The 19,340-nt window shown below is 39.3% G+C and overlaps 1 protein-coding gene across 1 annotated transcript in view; it reads left to right on the top strand.

The window, feature by feature from the left end:
- Window positions 1-18,543, top strand: part of LOC114364301 (zwei Ig domain protein zig-8) — a 58,403-nt gene extending 39,860 nt beyond the window's left edge. Inside the window, exons 3-5 of the mRNA XM_028320405.1 lie at window positions 10,291-10,433; window positions 15,693-15,864; window positions 18,390-18,543. Coding sequence (XP_028176206.1) covers window positions 10,291-10,433; window positions 15,693-15,864; window positions 18,390-18,514 — 440 coding nt within the window. The 3' untranslated portion in view covers window positions 18,515-18,543. The remainder of the gene's footprint in view (window positions 1-10,290; window positions 10,434-15,692; window positions 15,865-18,389) is intronic.
- The last annotated feature ends 797 nt before the right edge of the window (window positions 18,544-19,340 follow it).

The raw sequence follows: 19,340 nt of genomic DNA on the forward strand, positions 1-19,340 counted from the left end.
TCGGAAAATATCACGTAATTTTTCCCGCAAGAAATAGAGTAAAATTGCCAGAAAACTGGGTTATTGAAGTATAAAAAAATGATTTTTTTTATGATGATAATGACAATTTATTCTAAACCGTCTAATCAAATTAAACTAAAAATGCCTCCATCTGCATTTGTGAACACTAAAGATGCAGAATAAATGTCGAAATTAAGAAAATTCGAAATTAAAAAAAAAACGTCATCGGCATCGCTATTGCGTAAAAAAATGGCCAAGTGCGTGTCGTGCCACGCGCAGTGTAGGGTTCCGTAGTTGTCTGTCGTTACCACAATATATTTCAGAAGCAAGCAATTACTTCATCTAAAGTCACTTTTCATATTTTCTTCTAAGGAATTTTTACTGCTTAAGAAATTGTATAATACATGAGTCAAATGACTATTACTCTTAAACCAAGTAATGTATCTTAATCGTTATAGTTTTCCTTGAAAAAAATCATCCCCACTTTACATGCAGGGGAGCTACCCTAGATTTTTTTTATGAACATTTTATTTTACCGTTTTGTCGGCGTGATTAATATACATACCTTCACAAAATTACAGCTCCCCAGTGCCAATAGTTTCCAAGCGAAACCTCGGACAGACAGACAGACATATCGAAACTATAAGGGTTCCTTGTCAGGACTACGGAACCCTAAAAAATGACATTACATACGTATGAAAATATTATGTATTTGTAGTTAAAGTAACCAATAGTCAAATTTGACAGATGTCAAATGACAAGTGGTTAAATAACAGAAAATAATGTTTTTATAACAATGTTTAACTTGACTTTTAGGACATTTTTTAACTATTAGTTTACATTTTATTAATATTTAACCATTAGTAGCAAAATTTAACAATTAGTTATTTTAACTATGAATCAAAAAACTGGTCTTAGGTTGAAGCAATTGCTTGTCTTACTAAACGACGGGAAGCTACGGAACCCTGCACTGCGCGTGGCACGACATTGGGTTACTGATTTTTTCATATAAATCTAATAGACTCGAAGCATAGACATTGCAAAATAGGCATTTTATTAAATATCACGTGAGATTAGGGGGGTGGGGGAGGGGGTCAGGCAAAATCTCACCAAATCTCACCAAGGGGGGCGGGGGGGTTGAAAAATGGCCAAAATTGTCTCACGTAATTTATGGACGCCCCCTTATGAATACAGATAATCCAAAACCCGATTGTCTGAATTTGGTAAAATGGGTATCCACCCTTTCAATAGCCTTATGATATGAGGATGATAGAGCTCGTATGTTGGTAATCTCCGTATATCGAAACTGCACCAATCTCCGCACTAGGTTGCAATTTATGATTGAAAGCAAAATATCAGGTCACAAAAAATATGAGAAAATAATGTAAGACTCAATGTCAACATTGGATATTTATTACCTTTGATGTAGCCATGAAACTTTCAGTAGTACAGGGTTAGCGTTACTTACAGTTTCAAGCGAGTTCCGAAATCATGTGGCGCTTTACGAAGCGGGGCGGAACGAGCCAATCGCAACGCCAACTTTTAATAGGTACTGATTTGTTTGTTTAACTTTAATTTGAAACGGCTTTCGATGAGGTAAATTGAATCCGAATTTCTACATTGAAATTATGTTAAAGAGACGTATTATGTTACTTACGTCTCAAGTAGCTTTGCTGTGGGGTTAAATTTTTTACTTAAGATATAACAAATTGTACTATGGCTTATGCTTTTAATATTGCAACGGACTAATTATTATAAGCTAAAAGTACTAGATCAAAATAAGTACTAGTAATTATGGTGTAAGAATACCTTTATAAGATGATTGACGAGGCGAGTGCCTTGCCTAATTTTTGACATAAAACACTGATAGGGTAAAAGTTTTTTTAATATACCTACTTTGGGGAGGCCTTTGTCCAACAGTGGACGTCTTTCGGCTGAAACGAACGAACGAACGAACCTACTTTGTATATGTATTAAATTTCATGAAAAATTAATGTATCCTACATCACATTGAAATCACTGCAGTGAAAGCTCTCGTTCGTGCGTGTTATACGTTACGGAAAGATTGAGAGCTCGCACTTGATGTGAAAAAAATTGCATAAATTTTTCTATGTGAATCAACATGTTTTTTTTATGTAGAAAGATTACTTTTATTTTATTAGGTTTACAAGGTACTTCGCCGCCCTGTGTCAAACAATACCGACTTAACTAGGATGCATTTTTTAAATAATCCGTGCGAAAGCTCTTCATTTCCTCAATAGCGGCAAGTTCAAGGAGGAGCAGTTGGTTTCGCATTGAAGGAATAGGTGTTTCGTATTTGCATAGTAACGGGTTGAATTCCGCACACGGCCGCTTTTATTTCGCTTTGAAGTTCTTGGAATGAGTGAAGCCGTAATCAAATAGGTTCATTAATAGAGTGTGCCGTTTAACGAGATCGTTCGAACGCTCTCGGTACCAGCTGTTGTTCTGCGCTCGCGGTTCCGGCAACCGCTACCGAAAGCTTCTGATAATTACACAATTTAATTTATAATTTTGTGCCTCGCAATTCAATGCCGAAAATTTTTAAATTAACTACACTGGTCATCAGAAAAATCGCACCTCCCGCGACAAGCACTTTCAAACGTATGCATCCCCACTTCCCACCAATATTGGCACCATTTAAAAGCCTAGTTCTAAACTTCATTTCATTAAAGGAAAGGTTTTTACCCCAAAAATGTGTCTGTAGAAGAATCCAGAGTCACTTCTTCAAAAAATAGGTAATTACGCTTGACCCAACTTTTATGGCTATAAAACTGTTAAGTTGGGATTAATCGCTATCCATCTGTTAAAGAGGACACGTGAGATCATTATTTGGTTTTATAACCATAAAAATTGGTCTAGTTGATCCCAGAGGTGAGCCCAAAGTGAGGTCTTTTTTCAAGTCACATTTATTGTATATCGCGTTTATGTTAATCGTTTATTATGAAATTAAATGTGTTTTTCTTTAAGGATATTTATTGGGCTTTCAAATAATACCAATATTGTTGGGGCACCAGCATGATCGTGTCAGTAGAAACGAGTTTTCCTGTAAAACGTAGGTGGGCCGATTTCTGTGATGACCAGTATATTTACTGATAAAATCCTACTACGAGACGAGAAGCTGGCCTGGTGTGCGGACCTGAAGACGCAACTTCAAAGTAAACTAAACTCCATCCATTTATCACGCTAAATATGGCAACACTCGCAAGTTGCAAACTTGTAGCTAATATAAGCGGCGCAAGCTTTATAAGCCGCGTCAGCTCACCGCGCTCGCTCGCCTTGCTCCAATAACACTTCGCTCGCGGCTGCTTACAGCTCAGCTCATAAGCGCTTATTATCATAGGAGATTGTTATAATTTTAACACGTGTATGAAGCTGTAAGATGTCTAAAATTTGTGCTCGAAGATTATGAAAGTAGACAACGTAGGTACGTAATATGAAGCCGAAGGCAAATTTGGTAAAACCAAACCTGCAGTAATATTTTGTTTTCATAACAGAAGTGTAGGCCTATTTCACAATAGAGGAAGATGCAAATACATATAATTGAAGTGATATTTCCACACTAAACGTCACTTTATAACAGCAAAATAATTGCAGGTTTTAGCAAAAGAGTACAGATTGTTTTAAATTGACGAAAAAATATAAGTCAATTGTTTATTCCGACACTTTTACTTTTCAATTAGGTATGTATTCAAAATTACTTTTTTCTCCTGACATAAAAGTAATAATATTATTTTATATGTATCTATATGCCTGCTTTGCCGCTATGAAACCTTAATTAAGCGAACTGCAACCGCACTTGCAACATTATGTAAGTGAATGGCCGCATTCCCAAAATAGCTGAGCATCGAATAACATCCGAAGCCCGGTCTGCGTTCGCAGCAGGAGCGCGGCAGCCAGCACGCAGCGCGGCGACAATTAAAAGTTATCGCGTCATAATCAGGCCGAGGATCCTTCATTCGCGCGGCTCGCTTAATGCAACAAAGAGCGGGCGATTAAACCAATTTGCGGCGTAAGTGCGCTGCAGCGCTGCAAATTCGTGCTTGCATCAGGGTTACCACTTAATTAAAGGAAAAAAATTAATAACTTTTTAGAAGCTACAATTGTAATATCAAAAGTCAATTTAATGCCACTTTATAAAACCATCAATTATACTAAAATAAATAATAGCATATTATTAACTACTAAGTACTTCTTCAGAATTAAACTTCGACACTTCACATATTCTTATAAATAAATTATTTGAAATTACCTCATTCGGCAACTCGTGGTGCCCTGATTGGATTATTAGATAATAAGTTATGAATTACCTGTTTAACTTTGAACCGAATACCAATAAGTATTTAATGCGTGCTTGGGGACATACTGAGACCTACACATGTATAATGTTTGTAAACTTTTGCAAAATAAACTACTATTGTGAATAATACCTGTCGTCGGCAACCCTAACCCGCAACGCAAATTTTGCGAACCCCGCAAACAAAGTGCTTCGCCGTAGACGGTAAATTATTCTTTGCTGCGCTTCCTCGGCGGCTAAATGTATGCTGACGTAGTTACCGACGGGAGAGGCGGCGGTAAGCGGGCGACGATGCTGCCCACTCTGCACGCGGTGTGGGAACCACACGCAAAACTATTTCTTAAATGAGACTCCGCGGCGGTTTTTTGCTATCTCTAAGTAAAGTGCTTGTTTTTTATTTAACATGATCAACATTATATTTTTACTGCACTCCTAGTATGGCCTGAATGATTTTGCATTGTTTTTTTAAAGAAATCGTATTAATCGTAAAAGTTAAATTCATTGCAATACAGACACTCATGCAGTCATAACAAGCGACTTGGACGCACGATAGTACGAAGCGTCGTGTCATTATCTACTGAGATACTACGACACCATGCTGAGTGGATACCTTTTCAGTATCATTGTAACTATCTACTCATTAAATAATGTTAAGTATTGTTGTAAGTGTATTGTCGATGATACTGAATAAACATTTTTTCTTTCTTTCTTTAAGTTTTAATTGTCTGGGCATTGCATCGAACTCCTTAATTAAGCCAACAAAAAAGAATATAGGAAGCGTTGACTGTCTTGAAATGCGTCTACGACTTCCATAAACTCCGCGAACACCTTTCGCACTACGTACTAACGACAGACACCATAAAGCACGGAATTAACTGGCATGACCGTAGCGCACAGCCTCTTCAGTACAGCCAACTTAGACTAAAGACTAAGAGTAAGGGTGGATTCGACCAAACAAGAGTAGATATTAATTTCAGAATAAATCGTCAGTTATTCGACATTTTTCAACCGACTTCAAAAAAAAAGGAGGAGGTTCTCAATTCGACCCGTATGTTTTTTTTTTCTATGTTTGTTACGCGATAACTCCGCCAATTATGAACCGATTTGAACAAATCTTTTTTCGGCGTATAGGTAATACCTCAAGGGTGGTCCCATTTAAATTTAATAATAGAAAAAACAACCCCCAAGGGTGGAAAATTGGGGATGAACTTTTTTATACGCAATATCTCCGCCGATTATAAATCAATTTGAACGATTATTTTTTTGTTGAATAGGTATTATCAAAAGGGTGATTTCATGCGAATTTGAAGAAAATATTTCACCCCCAAGGGTGGAAAATTGGGGATGAACTTTTTATATGCAATATTTTTAATTTTTAGTTTTTTTTTGTGTTCACGCATTTGAAGTCGGTTTTATTTTTTTTAAAAGTTAATTATGACATACATATTTCCCATACTGAAAATGTCAATGTGTCAGTTGTTATACCATGAGTTATTCTCGGATAAAAGTTTGGTCGAATCGGGCCTTAGTAATTTAGTAGAGCAAACAAATAAGTAATTGGAATTCAAACACAAATTGAAATTTAATTTTCGACGAATGCGTGTCCGAATACGCTGGCGTTTTTCAGTGAGCTGTGACAGACAACCCCGATCCAATTATTATTACAAGCTCCCGGTTCTTACCACAAATGAAATTTTAACGTCACCCGCTGCCACTGCTTGGCACATGTGCGTTATCGAATTACCGCCTTCGGCCGCGCGCGACTCTGCACGCTCATTGCGAGTTAATGTCATCAACAGTTGGAACTTAACAAATGCTCATAATTATTTGAAAATAAATGACAAGACAGTTAAAATAACCACCCGCCGATGGGGAACAAAACTAAAGTTTCTCATAAGTTGTGACTTTAAAACCACTCTTGCTGTAAATCTTTGCAGCCTTATTCATTGGAAACATATTTGGTAATGAAGAATCTGTATAAAGTACCCCTACTCTTCGTAAGTACCTACTATTTAAATAGTCTATGACTCTATGCAAATAAATAAATTTTGACTTTGACTCTACTTACACCGCAATAACATATTGTATTTTTTGGTCTTACTGACCATATTGTACAGAAAATATTGGACAAAGTATTCATACACGTGTTCACGGCGTGTTTCCGAGTAATTGGAGTAAAAATAAGTTCCGTGACTTGTGGAGCTCATTTGCGCTATTCAGCGCTGCGCCCAGTCGCCGGAGAAAATTGATAAATTTCACGCGGCGTCCTAGGAAATATTCGGAAAACCTTTCGAATGCTCAGATTCCAGTTTAATCCTTATTGATTATTGTTATTTAATTTTTATATTATTACCGTACAACTGAGTCATCTTTTTAAATACTTATTGAACCATTGAATCTTTTTTTTTTTATCCACAACGAGGAAGCTCTTGGCCTGTATCTCACCTGATGGTAAGTGACAATCAGGCCGAAGGTGGAAGCGAGCTTCACCCGGAATCCTCAACCATGAAGGAACTGGCTATGGCCGGAACACAACAATGCTGTTAACATTGTTGTTATGGCGACAGACTTAGGTAAGATGGTGGTAGCTAGCCAGGCGGACTTAGAACAAACCCTACCATCAACCAAACCGAACAGAAAAATCTGCCCCCACTGGGAATCGAACCCGGGACCTCTGCGTCTGAAGCAGGTGGTCTTACCACTAGACCACAGAGGCGGTTATCGTAGCCTTATTAACATCAAAGTAGACATCACAACTGTTTAGGTACACAATCTAAAGTTCACTAATATTATAAAGCTGAAGAATTTGTTTCTCATTAACTAGTGGTCCGATTTGAAAAACATTTGTGTTCTATTTCAATAGCCCATTTTTCGAAGAAAGCTTTAGGCTATAAATTCCTAAAAGTAGTGTAGGTACTACTCACGGATAAAATGGTCAGTTCAGTCTGCACATATTTGATGTACTTAAATTTGACTATTCTTACCGTTAGATAATTCCTGGCAATAAGTGGTGACTGAGTTTGTTCCGGCGTTTCTTCTCAGCACTTGCCATATGTTTGTCTCGAAGCGCTGGTAGGGCCCAAAAGATAAGGAGACATGTAAAGTGCCCCATAAGGGCTACCTTTTCTTTTTTTATTATTTTCTATTGACGTTCATAAGTGCCACTTGTGGTCTGAAACTGAATAAATATTTTTGATTTTGATTTTGAAATCATGATTGCATTAAAAATGTTGTAAATGTCAGGGAAATTATTTTCAACGGCTTTTCAGTATTAAGTGGCTGAATTATTGGCCGATTTATCGTTAGAAATGAGATTCAAAGCGTTAATATATTTTCGTCGCGAGCCATCGAACGATGCAGTTTTTCAAATTACTCCATTCTTATTGAAATCAGGAGCTTCACTTTCCAACTGGAGGAACATTTGGAACTTCGTTTTCAAATGGAAACGATTTTCCTTGAAACTAGGAAATAATTTTGATTTAATAAAACGGAAGAGTTCATAACGGAGTATTCAAGCTGATTGCTCGACCGATTTAAACATGCGAATGGAGTCTAAGTAGGTAGAACCTACATATTTGGAATTATACGAGTATGAACGAGAAGTACTTTTGCTCAATTTACTTTACCTGCAAGTGTCGTGAGTTCGACTTGTAGGTTATAATAATTAAATGAGCTATGTCTAACCACATTTAAAGTAAGAGACAGTGGTTTTCAATAAGATTACGCATTCTTAAGCCGAAATTGGCTTGAAAATACCCAGTGTTTACCTATTTTTTATATTACTACCAAAATGTCTACAAAGATGGTGTGGATAAAACGAAAGCAAAGATAAAAATAAAATTATTTATTTGCGAATTCTCGTACTTACATTTATCTATTCAGGTTGTAGTTAAATACATTAATATGCAAATTTAAGGAATTCCTGAACAGGTAGTAGTCAGCCATTCCTGAAGTTTTTTCACCATCAATTTTGTAGGATTATGCAAGGTTCATTCATGTCGTAGCAGTTTTCGTAGTTGCGCTCCTATTCGTTGCTACGTCGTAGTCAGCGTATGTAGCCGCGCGTCTCTTTCGTAGCAAAGACGTTGAAATTTGTAGTTTAAAGTTGATCAGCAGAACTAACTTCCCGATCTTAACCGATTTCGCTCCCGCAACGAGGACGGCGAACTGCAAACGTGTCACTATGACCCCTCCCCTTCCCTGCATAATGTACAGCTCTTGTGAATTAAACGCCAGCCGCGAATGACGCAAACTGCGTGGAACTATTGTAATACCGCATTAACATAATGTTATGGAACTTTTGAATTTATTGGCCGTATTGCATAATACATTTCTATTTCTAAGTTGTGAAAAATAGGCAAAATCTAGTTGCAGGTGCAGATATTGAATGCGCCAGAACAGATTTTGAAAGCGAGTGCAACTATTACAACTAGGTAGGTTTAATAGATATATGGCATGTGTGTTTTCCTGAATGTTGAATTAGTACATTGGCATTTGGCAAAGCATGTTCAAATCATATTATTTCGTAATACCTACTACAATGTAAAATATGGACCTTCTGATGAACCACGGGAAAAAAAGTTTCCCGTAGTATACCTAGGTGAACCACGCGGGTGGATAACGGGCAATAGAGGTTTTTTCCTCTCCTCACTTGTCAAAAATTGTTTTCAATTAAATTGTTATAATTGTTTACGTAGTAAACAGTTATTGAACATAATATATCTTTATAATTAACCTAAAGCATTTTCAACTTTGTCCAGCAGTGGACGTCATTTGGCTGAAAAAGAAAGAAAGAAAGAAGAAGAAAAGCATTTTCAGTCAACATAGCAGCCGCTGTGTAATACATAATCTGCTCAAATAATACAGCGTATCGATACAAACTCATTAAGTAAATCATAAAAAAATTCTAGAGATTATTTTATCAATACATGTTAGAATATTTAAAAAGAGTGCTCAGATCACAAAGTGGAAAGAAAACCCTTTGGTTTCTCAGTAAAAAGGGCTGCGGAACTTTGCGACAGGAATGTGAAACTTTACCAAATTAATTTTCAAGCCACATTAATCGTATTTTACGTGGGCATAGTTCTCCTGATTACTTTTTAATTAATTCCAAACTCACCTCTAATCTCGTGACACGGATCTATTGAACATTTTCACGAAGGATCAGTTGGTAGAGTTATTATTTACATTTCCAAGAAAAACAAGCAAGTGAAAAACTTCACTTGAATGTTACGTGTAGTTTCAGAATAGACAGGAAAAAGCTTTTTCTAGATAGTAAAATAGAGGAAGGGTTTGAGCCTAAAAGGTCTACCTACACCACGTCTCATGGGTGTTTAAATCCGCTTTTATCAATATTCGAGTGAATATTAATGGCCTATCGCTATTGTTCAGTCAATTACATGAGTGCTCGGAATATTATTTTTTTCTCTTAATGCTTCAGGTTGATGGGAAGTCGTGTTTTACCTAGATAGTAAACCTAAGTTGTCGCACACGTTATATCTTAACCATAAGACAGATTGTTTGCCAGTACTGAACTTCGTGCCGAGGAAATTTACTGCCGCAGGGATAATGGGCAGATACGCATCAGATCGGTTAGAGCAACCTTAGCGGCGCCTACTGCTAATGAAATCTAATTTACTTGTTTGTTCCTTGGCGAAGAAAGCATGAATTTCCTTGTGTTTTCTAAACTAACTGAATAAAGTACCTATTTACACTTGTCAATTCTATATACATATAGTAATCACGTAGACTGATGGTAATATGGGAAAACTGCTAGTCGAGAATGCCTTAAAAGGCATTAAGTTCACCTTATGTTCAAATTTATTTGGCATTAAAGTATAAATAAATAAATAAAACTGAAACAACTCTTGCCGGGGAAACATTAAAAACAGTTTGTACAGGGCACTTGCACACGTAACAATAATGTGAAAACAAAAACGTCGTAACAAAAATGCTAAAGGCTCGCTTGTCCACAGTGCCGTCGGCGCGCATCCTGGGCGGGCCCGACCTGCACGTGGACATCGGCTCCACCATCAACCTCACGTGCCTCATCCAGTTCAGCCCCGAGCCCCCCGCCTACATCTTCTGGTACCACGAGGACGAGGTGAGCGGACAAAAAGTAATTATGACACAATTTTTCAATTACTTTTAGTGCTAAATTAATTTTCAACGGTCAGGCGATGACGTTATGAGCTCGGCCAATGTTTACTCTTTGACAAGTTCGTCTGACCTTTGGAAAACCAGTGCTATTAGTTTGACCAACATTAATTTACCCTTCCACGAACGATGGGCGGGGTTGGGATTGAAAATCAACAATTGCTTTTAATGAAACTTTCTCCAAAAGGCATTAAAGTATAAATAACGCGTAAGTAGTCCTTTCTGATTGGACGTTCTGGTTTGATTCTTAGCCACACATGGCGTGGAATGGGTTACTGAAAAATCAATATGATACCGCAGTCGGTCTTTTTAAGAAACACAAACAAAAGTTAATTTAATGTTGGTCCAACTATAGCCGTAATATATTTTAATGTAAGGTTAGATATTTAATTGATCAAGCAGAGCATATTTCCTGCATTCCTTTTTGTACACTGTAGCTACGCAATTTTTTCTTATAAAATTCATTACCTTTTTATGAAAAGTCAAAAAGATTTTGTCTGTAATATGATGCTCTAAACAAAGGAAGAAACTTTACTTCTTTCTACCTAGTATAATTCTTTGTCTGTTGTGTATCTGGTTTCTACTCTAAATGATAATTTTCATTTAAACGTTTCATACCAAGTTCAGCCCATTATTTTAGACAAAACAAATGGCAATGTTTTGTTGTAGCATAATGAGGCCGCGGCATTGGCACTGTAACGACTTGCCCTCTAATATTTCAACTGTAAGAAGTTTAGCTTGTCCCATTCATGTCGGCCATTTGAATGGAACAATTGTATAAACTATTTGTCTAAGCATAATTGCGTGTTATTGTTGTAACGCAAAGTTATTGCCATTGCCAGACACAACACTCTACATAATGAAATTAACAAAATAAACGTAGGTAATTAAATGAATAAGTAAGCCGCTAAGACTGTCATTGTGTTCAAGGCGGCTTTAAGTAATACAGGATTATAACTAACTAGCGGCCGCCCGCGACTTCGTACGCGTGGATCCCGTTTTACCCCCTTTTCCCGAATTTTCTTTGCTATAAACCTCACGGAGCCCGAGACCTTTCCAACGAATGCAAAACCGTGGAAATCGGTTCGTGAGTTCTGGAGTTATAGCGTCAGGGAGGAAAACCCGACTTATTTTTATATAGTAGATTAGTTATTCAGCATAAACTAATAACTTTTAATAGGTAAAGCTTACACTTTTGCCAATGTAGAAGGCTTATTTATACTCGAGATAGCCTGTATTAAAATGTCATAAGAAAATGGCTTTATATTGCAGAATGAATTTCTGAGTTAATATATCGTTTTAAACAACTATATTATCCCCCCCATCGTTTACTACACAAACACAATGTTAATGTTAATTCCGGAAGTGACAAGTTCCACGTGAAATGAGTTCAATCTCTGATGCAAGGTTAGTGATGAAACAGCACTAACAAACAATCCAATCTGGGCTCCAAATCACGGCAGATAGATGAGCCGATCTGCGCGGAACCCGACGCCTTGGCTCCAGCCAAGAGGAAACGGCCAACGCAATCGACGACACACCAAAACACTTAACAGACGTTTCGGTAAAATTTAAATTAATAACCGAATGCTTTGTGAAGCACAGAAACTAAAGGGAGATGTGACAAGGGGGCGGGGCCGGCGTCGCAGCAATATGCCCAAAAACAGAAAACATTGCTGCAGACGTCATAACGTAAACAGTTTACATTGCTTGCGTAGTACTAAAGATTATTCGAACGTTGAGTACTGATACCGCAGTGGATAATGAGCACATATTTTGATTACTTTGTACGTGTCAATTTCTAATGCGACATTGAGTTTCGAACTCAGCGCATTAGTTGGCATCTCTCTATATCCTATGGCTGCACCTATTTGGCTAAGAAACAAACAACTTTTAGCGTCGATGACCCTGTTGTTTTGAGTGGTAGGCTGTTAATGCCCTGGCTATACCGAGCCACAAGTACCGAGGCGCCGAGCGGCAGCGTGGTAATCGCTCACTTCATTAAAACAATACAAATTCAAATAGCTACCCGCTCTCGCCCCACTTTCGCCACCCGCGACGCTGTGAGCACCAAATAGTAAATGCTTATTGCCGGGATTTTCCACTTTAATAAATTCTAAAAATAATCACATTACTTCTGCCGAATGATAAACCTCCACGATTCATACAAAATGTGTGAATCGGAAAGTGTGAGTCGGACTCGCGCACGTAGGGTTCCGTGCCATTATTCAAAATCACGTTTCGTGTATGGGAGCCCCACGCAGGCATTTATTTTACATCATCTGTGAAAGTTCGTTCGTTCGTTCGTTCGTTTTCAACTGTCTATCACAATTCATGAGATACAGCCTGGTGACAGACAGACAAGGCCCTTTTTTACCCTTTGGGTGCGAAACCCTAAAAGTTATAACAATATAAAAATATGACCACGTTCGAAACTATCCAAGTATCAGAAAGAACAGATGAATTCCACGTTTTTTGTAATAGGCCATTTCAGCTCATAAAACATTTTCCAACAAAAACGTTATAATCGGGTTCCCCTACAATCCCCCACATGTACGTACGCGTGCGTTTATGACTCGAGTTACGACCCACCAGTAAGTAAGCACCTTTAATAATTAACGCACCTACTACATTATTTCAAACTCGAAGCGAACAAAAGCTCCGTGGCACCATTTTATTCCAAAGCGACACGTTTTGATGTGAGTCTCTTTTGACCATTACAAAAATAAGACTCGTAAGTGTACCACTTGTGAAAAGGTTACGTGATCTTATAAGACTCTCTGTTTGTCTTAGTAGATTCAAAAGCAAAACAAGATAGATATCTATGGAGAAAATGTTTTACTCCGTATTTTAGAGTATAAAAACTACCTACCGCGTAACAATCCAACTCGTTCAGTGATTGTTGTTTATAAGTTTCAACCAGATTAAACAAAAAAGGACAGTTTATGTATGCTCAATATCGTTTTTCGCAGGCTTTTGTTTAATTAAAAACAACCAAAAGTAAAGTATTAAACAATAGTAAATTATTATAACTTACATGGTATTATTTGGCAGGCACCCCGGAACAGCTTCTTCGTATCTGCAAATTAAACATTAAACGTTAACGAGTGGCGGCGACAGAACTGATTAGCATAATCCTCACGGGAATTACGAATTACATTACACATTCTGAACATAAACTGTACTCAAAGTTCATATTAAAAATTAGTACCAAAGGTTCCCCGGTGATATTAATTAGCGTTACTAACGGCAGTTGTTTGGAGCCGAGTAATTAGTTGTGATACTTGTAATTAGTTGGAATCGGCCTAAACTTGGGCGTGCGCACACGCCGCGCCGCCTCTGAATATTAATGTACCAGTTATGAGCTATTAGGCGTGGCTCACGAAGTTAAGGCAGTTGCCGGTGTGGTGCCCACTTGAGGTGTGCCCACAAGGTGTGCCCACGTCCAGTATCGTCATCTTAAGTAAATACAGTTCCCTTATTAAAATTATTAAATAGCTAGCAAACAGTATTGAATAAAGCAGTAGACATCAAGGTGCCACCGATCCACCGATCCGGGTCAGTTAAGTACAAATGTAATTTGCTAGATATTTCAAATCGAACTAGAACGAAACCAGATGCAGTAACCAGATAGAGAAATCATAAATTATGCTGAAAATCATGTTTCTTGCGATTGTGAGGACACTTTAAAATCGGTGTCGTTAGAAAATAGACATGAGTGACGCAAGCAATTATACATATGTAAATAGATCATTAACTTTGTCAGTAGAGCAGTGCAGTGTGCCTATTCACATTGAGACTGCGAGCGCTTCAAGTATCGACTATCTGCCAGCCCTGACCGGCTAGCCGCTGCACACGCCGCAAACATGTGAAATTGGAATTCTTGGGCATTTCCGCTAAAAACCTCTTTGCTCTAAGCTCGGTTTACTCTCCTGACGCGTCTAAAATGAGCTTAGGTTTTCCAAAATATTTCATTGCGGCCGTCGTAAAACCTAAGCCCTTTCTTTGTTATTTATATCCTTTTAGAACCCTTCGAACTGTCACAGAATAAGTAATAGTACAGGTACAGAAGGATTACTCCGCAAGACGATTTAAATAAATGCGAGTCTTGCTACGACGCGATACAGTGGAATTCAGCTCGCACAGCACTACGTACCTACAATTTTATTCACCTACAAGTTTTGTCTCTTTCTATCGCGTGCCTCTGAACTCTTCTTACGCTGTTAGGGTTGCTGTCTAGTGAAAAAATAATTAATCTACTTATTTGTAATGAGGTACGTATGTAGGTAAGTATGCAGTCATTATGGAAAACCTTCATAGTAGGTTAGGTTCCTATACTATCCTAAGAATTATTGATTACCTACATGGCCAACATACCTTTCAGCATCTTTGGGAAGCGAAAAAAAAAGATAAATCCGGTAGATTACTTTTCGAATTTAAACACCCGAACGCCGCACAATATTTCTTTCTCTTTATGTCCATTTTTAAATAATACTTCGATCATAGAATTATAATCATACTACAACGCATGCCAGCGTCCTGACGAGCGCGCGCGTGACACTCGACTGATATAATACCCGCCGGCGGGGCGCTTCGCTGTAGGTAATTAACGGATGTACCGCGCGGAGTGAGCCAGGCCTGGAACTGTGCAGCACATTATTCATCTTAAAATACGTATTAAACTCCAATTCTAAACCAAAGATAATAAGATAATGGTCAAATAATATTTTCTCGCGTGAATTTATGTGCTCATGAAATGCCTATTTTAATGAATAAGGTAGGCATGATCACTTAACGCAGTGGTTCTTAACCGGTGGTCCGCGGACCACTGGTGGTCCCTGGAGGCATTCCAAGTGGTCCACGAAGTGCACTTGCACGCCTTAGTCAAAAAAACTTTTAACTGATTTTTGCAGTCAAACTGGTTTACTTTTGACCGATTATGATTATGAGGTGGCCCCTGACAAGACAGAAATTTGGTAAAATGGTCCCTCATGACTGAAAGATTAAGAACCACTGACTTAACGGGTACAAGCACATTAAACGCAAACCATGGTTAATTGGTTCATAAATGGATGGCTCAAAAAAACTACATATTTTGATTGATACTGTGCTGTGTACTATTCCTAAATAAATAAAAAATAATGAAGTATTATATTTCTAGTTAAATTAATTTCTAGTTGTTGTACGACTAAATGTGTAACGGTGTAAATGTGTTGTGAAGCAGGTGATTTCGTACGACTCGTCGCGCGGCGGCGTGTCGGTGGTGACGGAGAAGGGCGCCGCCACCACGTCGTACCTGCTGGTGCAGGACGCCGCGCCCGCCGACTCCGGCCGCTACTCCTGCTCGCCCTCCAACGCCGAGGTGGCCTCCGTGCGCGTGCACGTGCTCAACGGTCAGTTCGTTTCAGCCAAATGACGTCCACTGCTGGACAAAGGCCTCCCCCAAGGTTTTCCACAATGAACGGTCCTGCGCTGCCCGCATCCAGGCTCTTCCCGCGACCTTTTCCAGATCGTCGGTCCACCTAGTAGGAGGCCTGCCCACGCTACGTCTTCCAACCCGTGGTCGCCACTCGAGAACTTTCCTGCCCCAACGGTCAGTACCGCAAGAGTAAACAAATGAGTAGGTCATCTTCATAGAAACGCACCGAGCGCGATTTCATATAAAAAATCCCGCGCGCAGACGCGTTGTCAGTGTGTTGTGCCGCGCGTGTTTTCTATACAAACTGAGGCACTTGCATACAATGATTAAATCTGTCGTCCCGCGCACCGCGGCGGAGCGCGGCACAGTGTGATAATCGCCTAATCCACGCAAAATTTTGTCAGTGTGTGCGTTCGCGCCGCATACGTATTGGCGCGCTCACATACAAACCGCGCTCGGTGCGTTTCTATGAAGATGACCTACTCATTTGTATTTACTATGGTACCACCCTCTTCCGCTGGTGCAGCGAGGAACGCACGATTGTTAAACGTACTCTTTTGAACTACGAGACCGTATTCACAAACATTACTATGAGGTCTCACAGTGCGCGTGGACGCACAGGGTGACACACAACCAATCACAGAGCTCTATTCAACGCTCATTCAATTTGCTGCTCCATTTAAGCAAGTATCGTTTGTGAATACGGGCGTATAACTACATCGCATGAGACAAAGTAAAACAGGAAACGGACCGCAATATTAATTCACAAAGTGGTTAAAACTATTTTCCCCTCCGTGAGTGGTACAACCGTACTAATTATAATGTTAACATAGCCGAAGCGCTTGTAATTTATTCATACAGGCGCCATTCTGCGGCGGATGCTGCTGGCGCACAAAGCGTCGCCATTCGTTCGCTCAACTCGGCTCTGGCCGCGAGGAGCTCGAGCTAAGCCGGGCTGTCTCATCCTGTAATTTAGGTATTACATTTGGAGACTTCGCTGAAGGCACCTATTGAATCAGTCGTTAGGCGTAAAGACGTTCCCTTACAATACCTTTTACAGGTATATGAGCACGCCTATTGAATGCATTTTTTTTAATATGACACACATTGCATTGCATGTATTTGTGCAATGTGTGTGAAAATATTAGATATCTTGCTTTGGGCGATGTCGTCGTTTCAGCCAAATGGCGTCCACTGCTGGACAAAGGCCTCCCCCAAGGTTTTCCACAGTGAACGGTCCTGCGCCGCCCGCATTCAGGCTCTTCCCGCGACCTTTACCAGATCGTCGGTCCATCTAGTAGGAGGCCTGTCCACGCTACATCTTCCGATCTATTAAATTATAAAAATCACTGTCCGGAAGTTACTATTATTTTTAAACAGATTCCATTTTCTACTAGGTCACTATTCTGTGATTATTATTAAACACAGTTACGTGTGCATAGACACCGTGAGAAATGCCCGCTCTCGCCTCTGGAATGCATCTCGCATTCTGCATTTGGAACGACGGACTGTGCGGACGGACGTTACGCAAGAGAAAGTCCATTACACGCTCATTTGTATGTTCTTACAAAAGACAATGCCGGAAATTGGCGTCTTTTTTTTTCGCGCGGCCATCGACCAAACCTTGTTTTTAACCGACTTCAAAAAAGGAGGAGGTTATATGTTCGACTGTATGTATTTTTTTTTTCTGTGTATGTTCACCGATTACTCCGTCAATTGTGGACCGATTTTCAAAATTCTTTTTTTGTTCGATAGGGTACTCTTCTGATGAGGTGGTCCCATTGTCACCAAGTCAGGATCTGATGATAGGATCCTAGGGAAATCAAGGGCAACCCTCAAATTTTATAGGCACGTATATCGTTTTTCAAACTTTTTCTTAAGTTATTCAAGTATTTGCTCCTGGAAATCATCATCTCATATTGATGAGCTGATGATAGAAGGTAAAACTCCTTAATGCTTAGGAGTTGGAGGATAATTCTTTTAATTTTATAGATGTTGCAATTTCATACAAAACTTGCGCGCAAAAAGCAAATCTAGTATGTAAGTCATCAAACTTCTAACGCTCGTAACTCAGTTCAGACTGAGTTTAGAGGTATACATGTCGTAGTAAGTTTGATTTATTACACTATTTTGTAATCGAAAAACAAAGTTTGGTCGATGGCCGCGCGAAAAAAAAAAGACGCCACCTTCCATACAAAATCTGGCATTGCCATTTAGTATTCCGCATAATTACGAGTACATCAAGAACGTGACCTCAAGAGATGCAGATTACAGTCATGCCTATTTTAAATTTAAATATCTCTAGCAACGCCTGCAGCGACCGCTCAGCGCAAGTAATGCAAGAGATGCATTCGGCGTTTTCAACCGATTCGGCCGTCTACGCCAGGAGTTCGTGCTACGCACAACATAGATAACCGTTGCAGGCTCTTGTGAGCTAATTCTCGAGCATATTAATTAAGCTTTACTTGACGTCGTTTGAACGAGACGTTGTGATTGCAGGCGAGCGGCCGGCGGCGATGCAGACGGGGTCGGCGGGGCTGTCCAACAGCTCGCGCTGCATCCTGGCGCTGCTGGCGGCGTGCGCGCTGCACGCGCGGCTGCTGCGCGCGCAGCTGGCCAGCTGATCGCGCGAGCGCCCCGCGCGCTAGGCCCGCCCCTGCCCCGCCCGCTCCCGCGGCCCACGCGGCGAGAAGCGCGCTACGTGTTCGGACAATACAAGTGCACGAGTGCGTAAACTCTCAGTGACTCTCGAAGCGCATAGAAAATATTTAAATGAATGTTACGAAATTTTTCGTCTAAATAAATTTTAAGCGAAAACTTAGTTTTCGAGTTACTAATAAGTAAATGAAATTATTTAAAAGAGGTTAGTTATTATAATATAAGATTTTTATGAAGAGCAAAGTATGTAATAAGATCACTGTGATTAACTTTGGCTGAAAATCGCCAGATCTCAGAGCACTCGCATTTCACAGATCATCTGTGACTTCATATGCCACAGTTTTCAGACAGAAGATCAGACTATTTACACTTTACTTGCATAAGCATTTAATACTCGAAAGCAATTGTTCATTTTCAGACTAAATTGGGTTTCAAAATTAGTCGATAATTAATTTTCTAATAAACATTTGCAACTAAAGCTTTCAAGATACAATTAGAGAACTATTCAAATGAAGCATTCTTCAGAATTAATCTTGCGAACGCAATTTAGCAAAAAGAACAGAATTTGTTACTCACAATTAGTTATCTCGAGCAAATTGGCTCGTCCAATTAGCGTTTCACCACAGAATAATACGAGTTTATTATACGAGTAGTAGCGCACGACGCGGCGACTATAGCGCGACCACGAATAACTTCACAGATCTTCTTTGATAAAGGAAATAAAATTATTTTGCACTTACCGGCATTAACGTTTCATAAATAAGATTTTGACTGAATTCTTCCCAAGTCGAA

This window comes from Ostrinia furnacalis, unplaced genomic scaffold, assembly GCF_004193835.3.
Source record: "Ostrinia furnacalis isolate ACB-3 unplaced genomic scaffold, ASM419383v2 OfSCF7368, whole genome shotgun sequence".
Classification (NCBI taxonomy): Eukaryota; Metazoa; Arthropoda; class Insecta; order Lepidoptera; family Crambidae; genus Ostrinia; species Ostrinia furnacalis.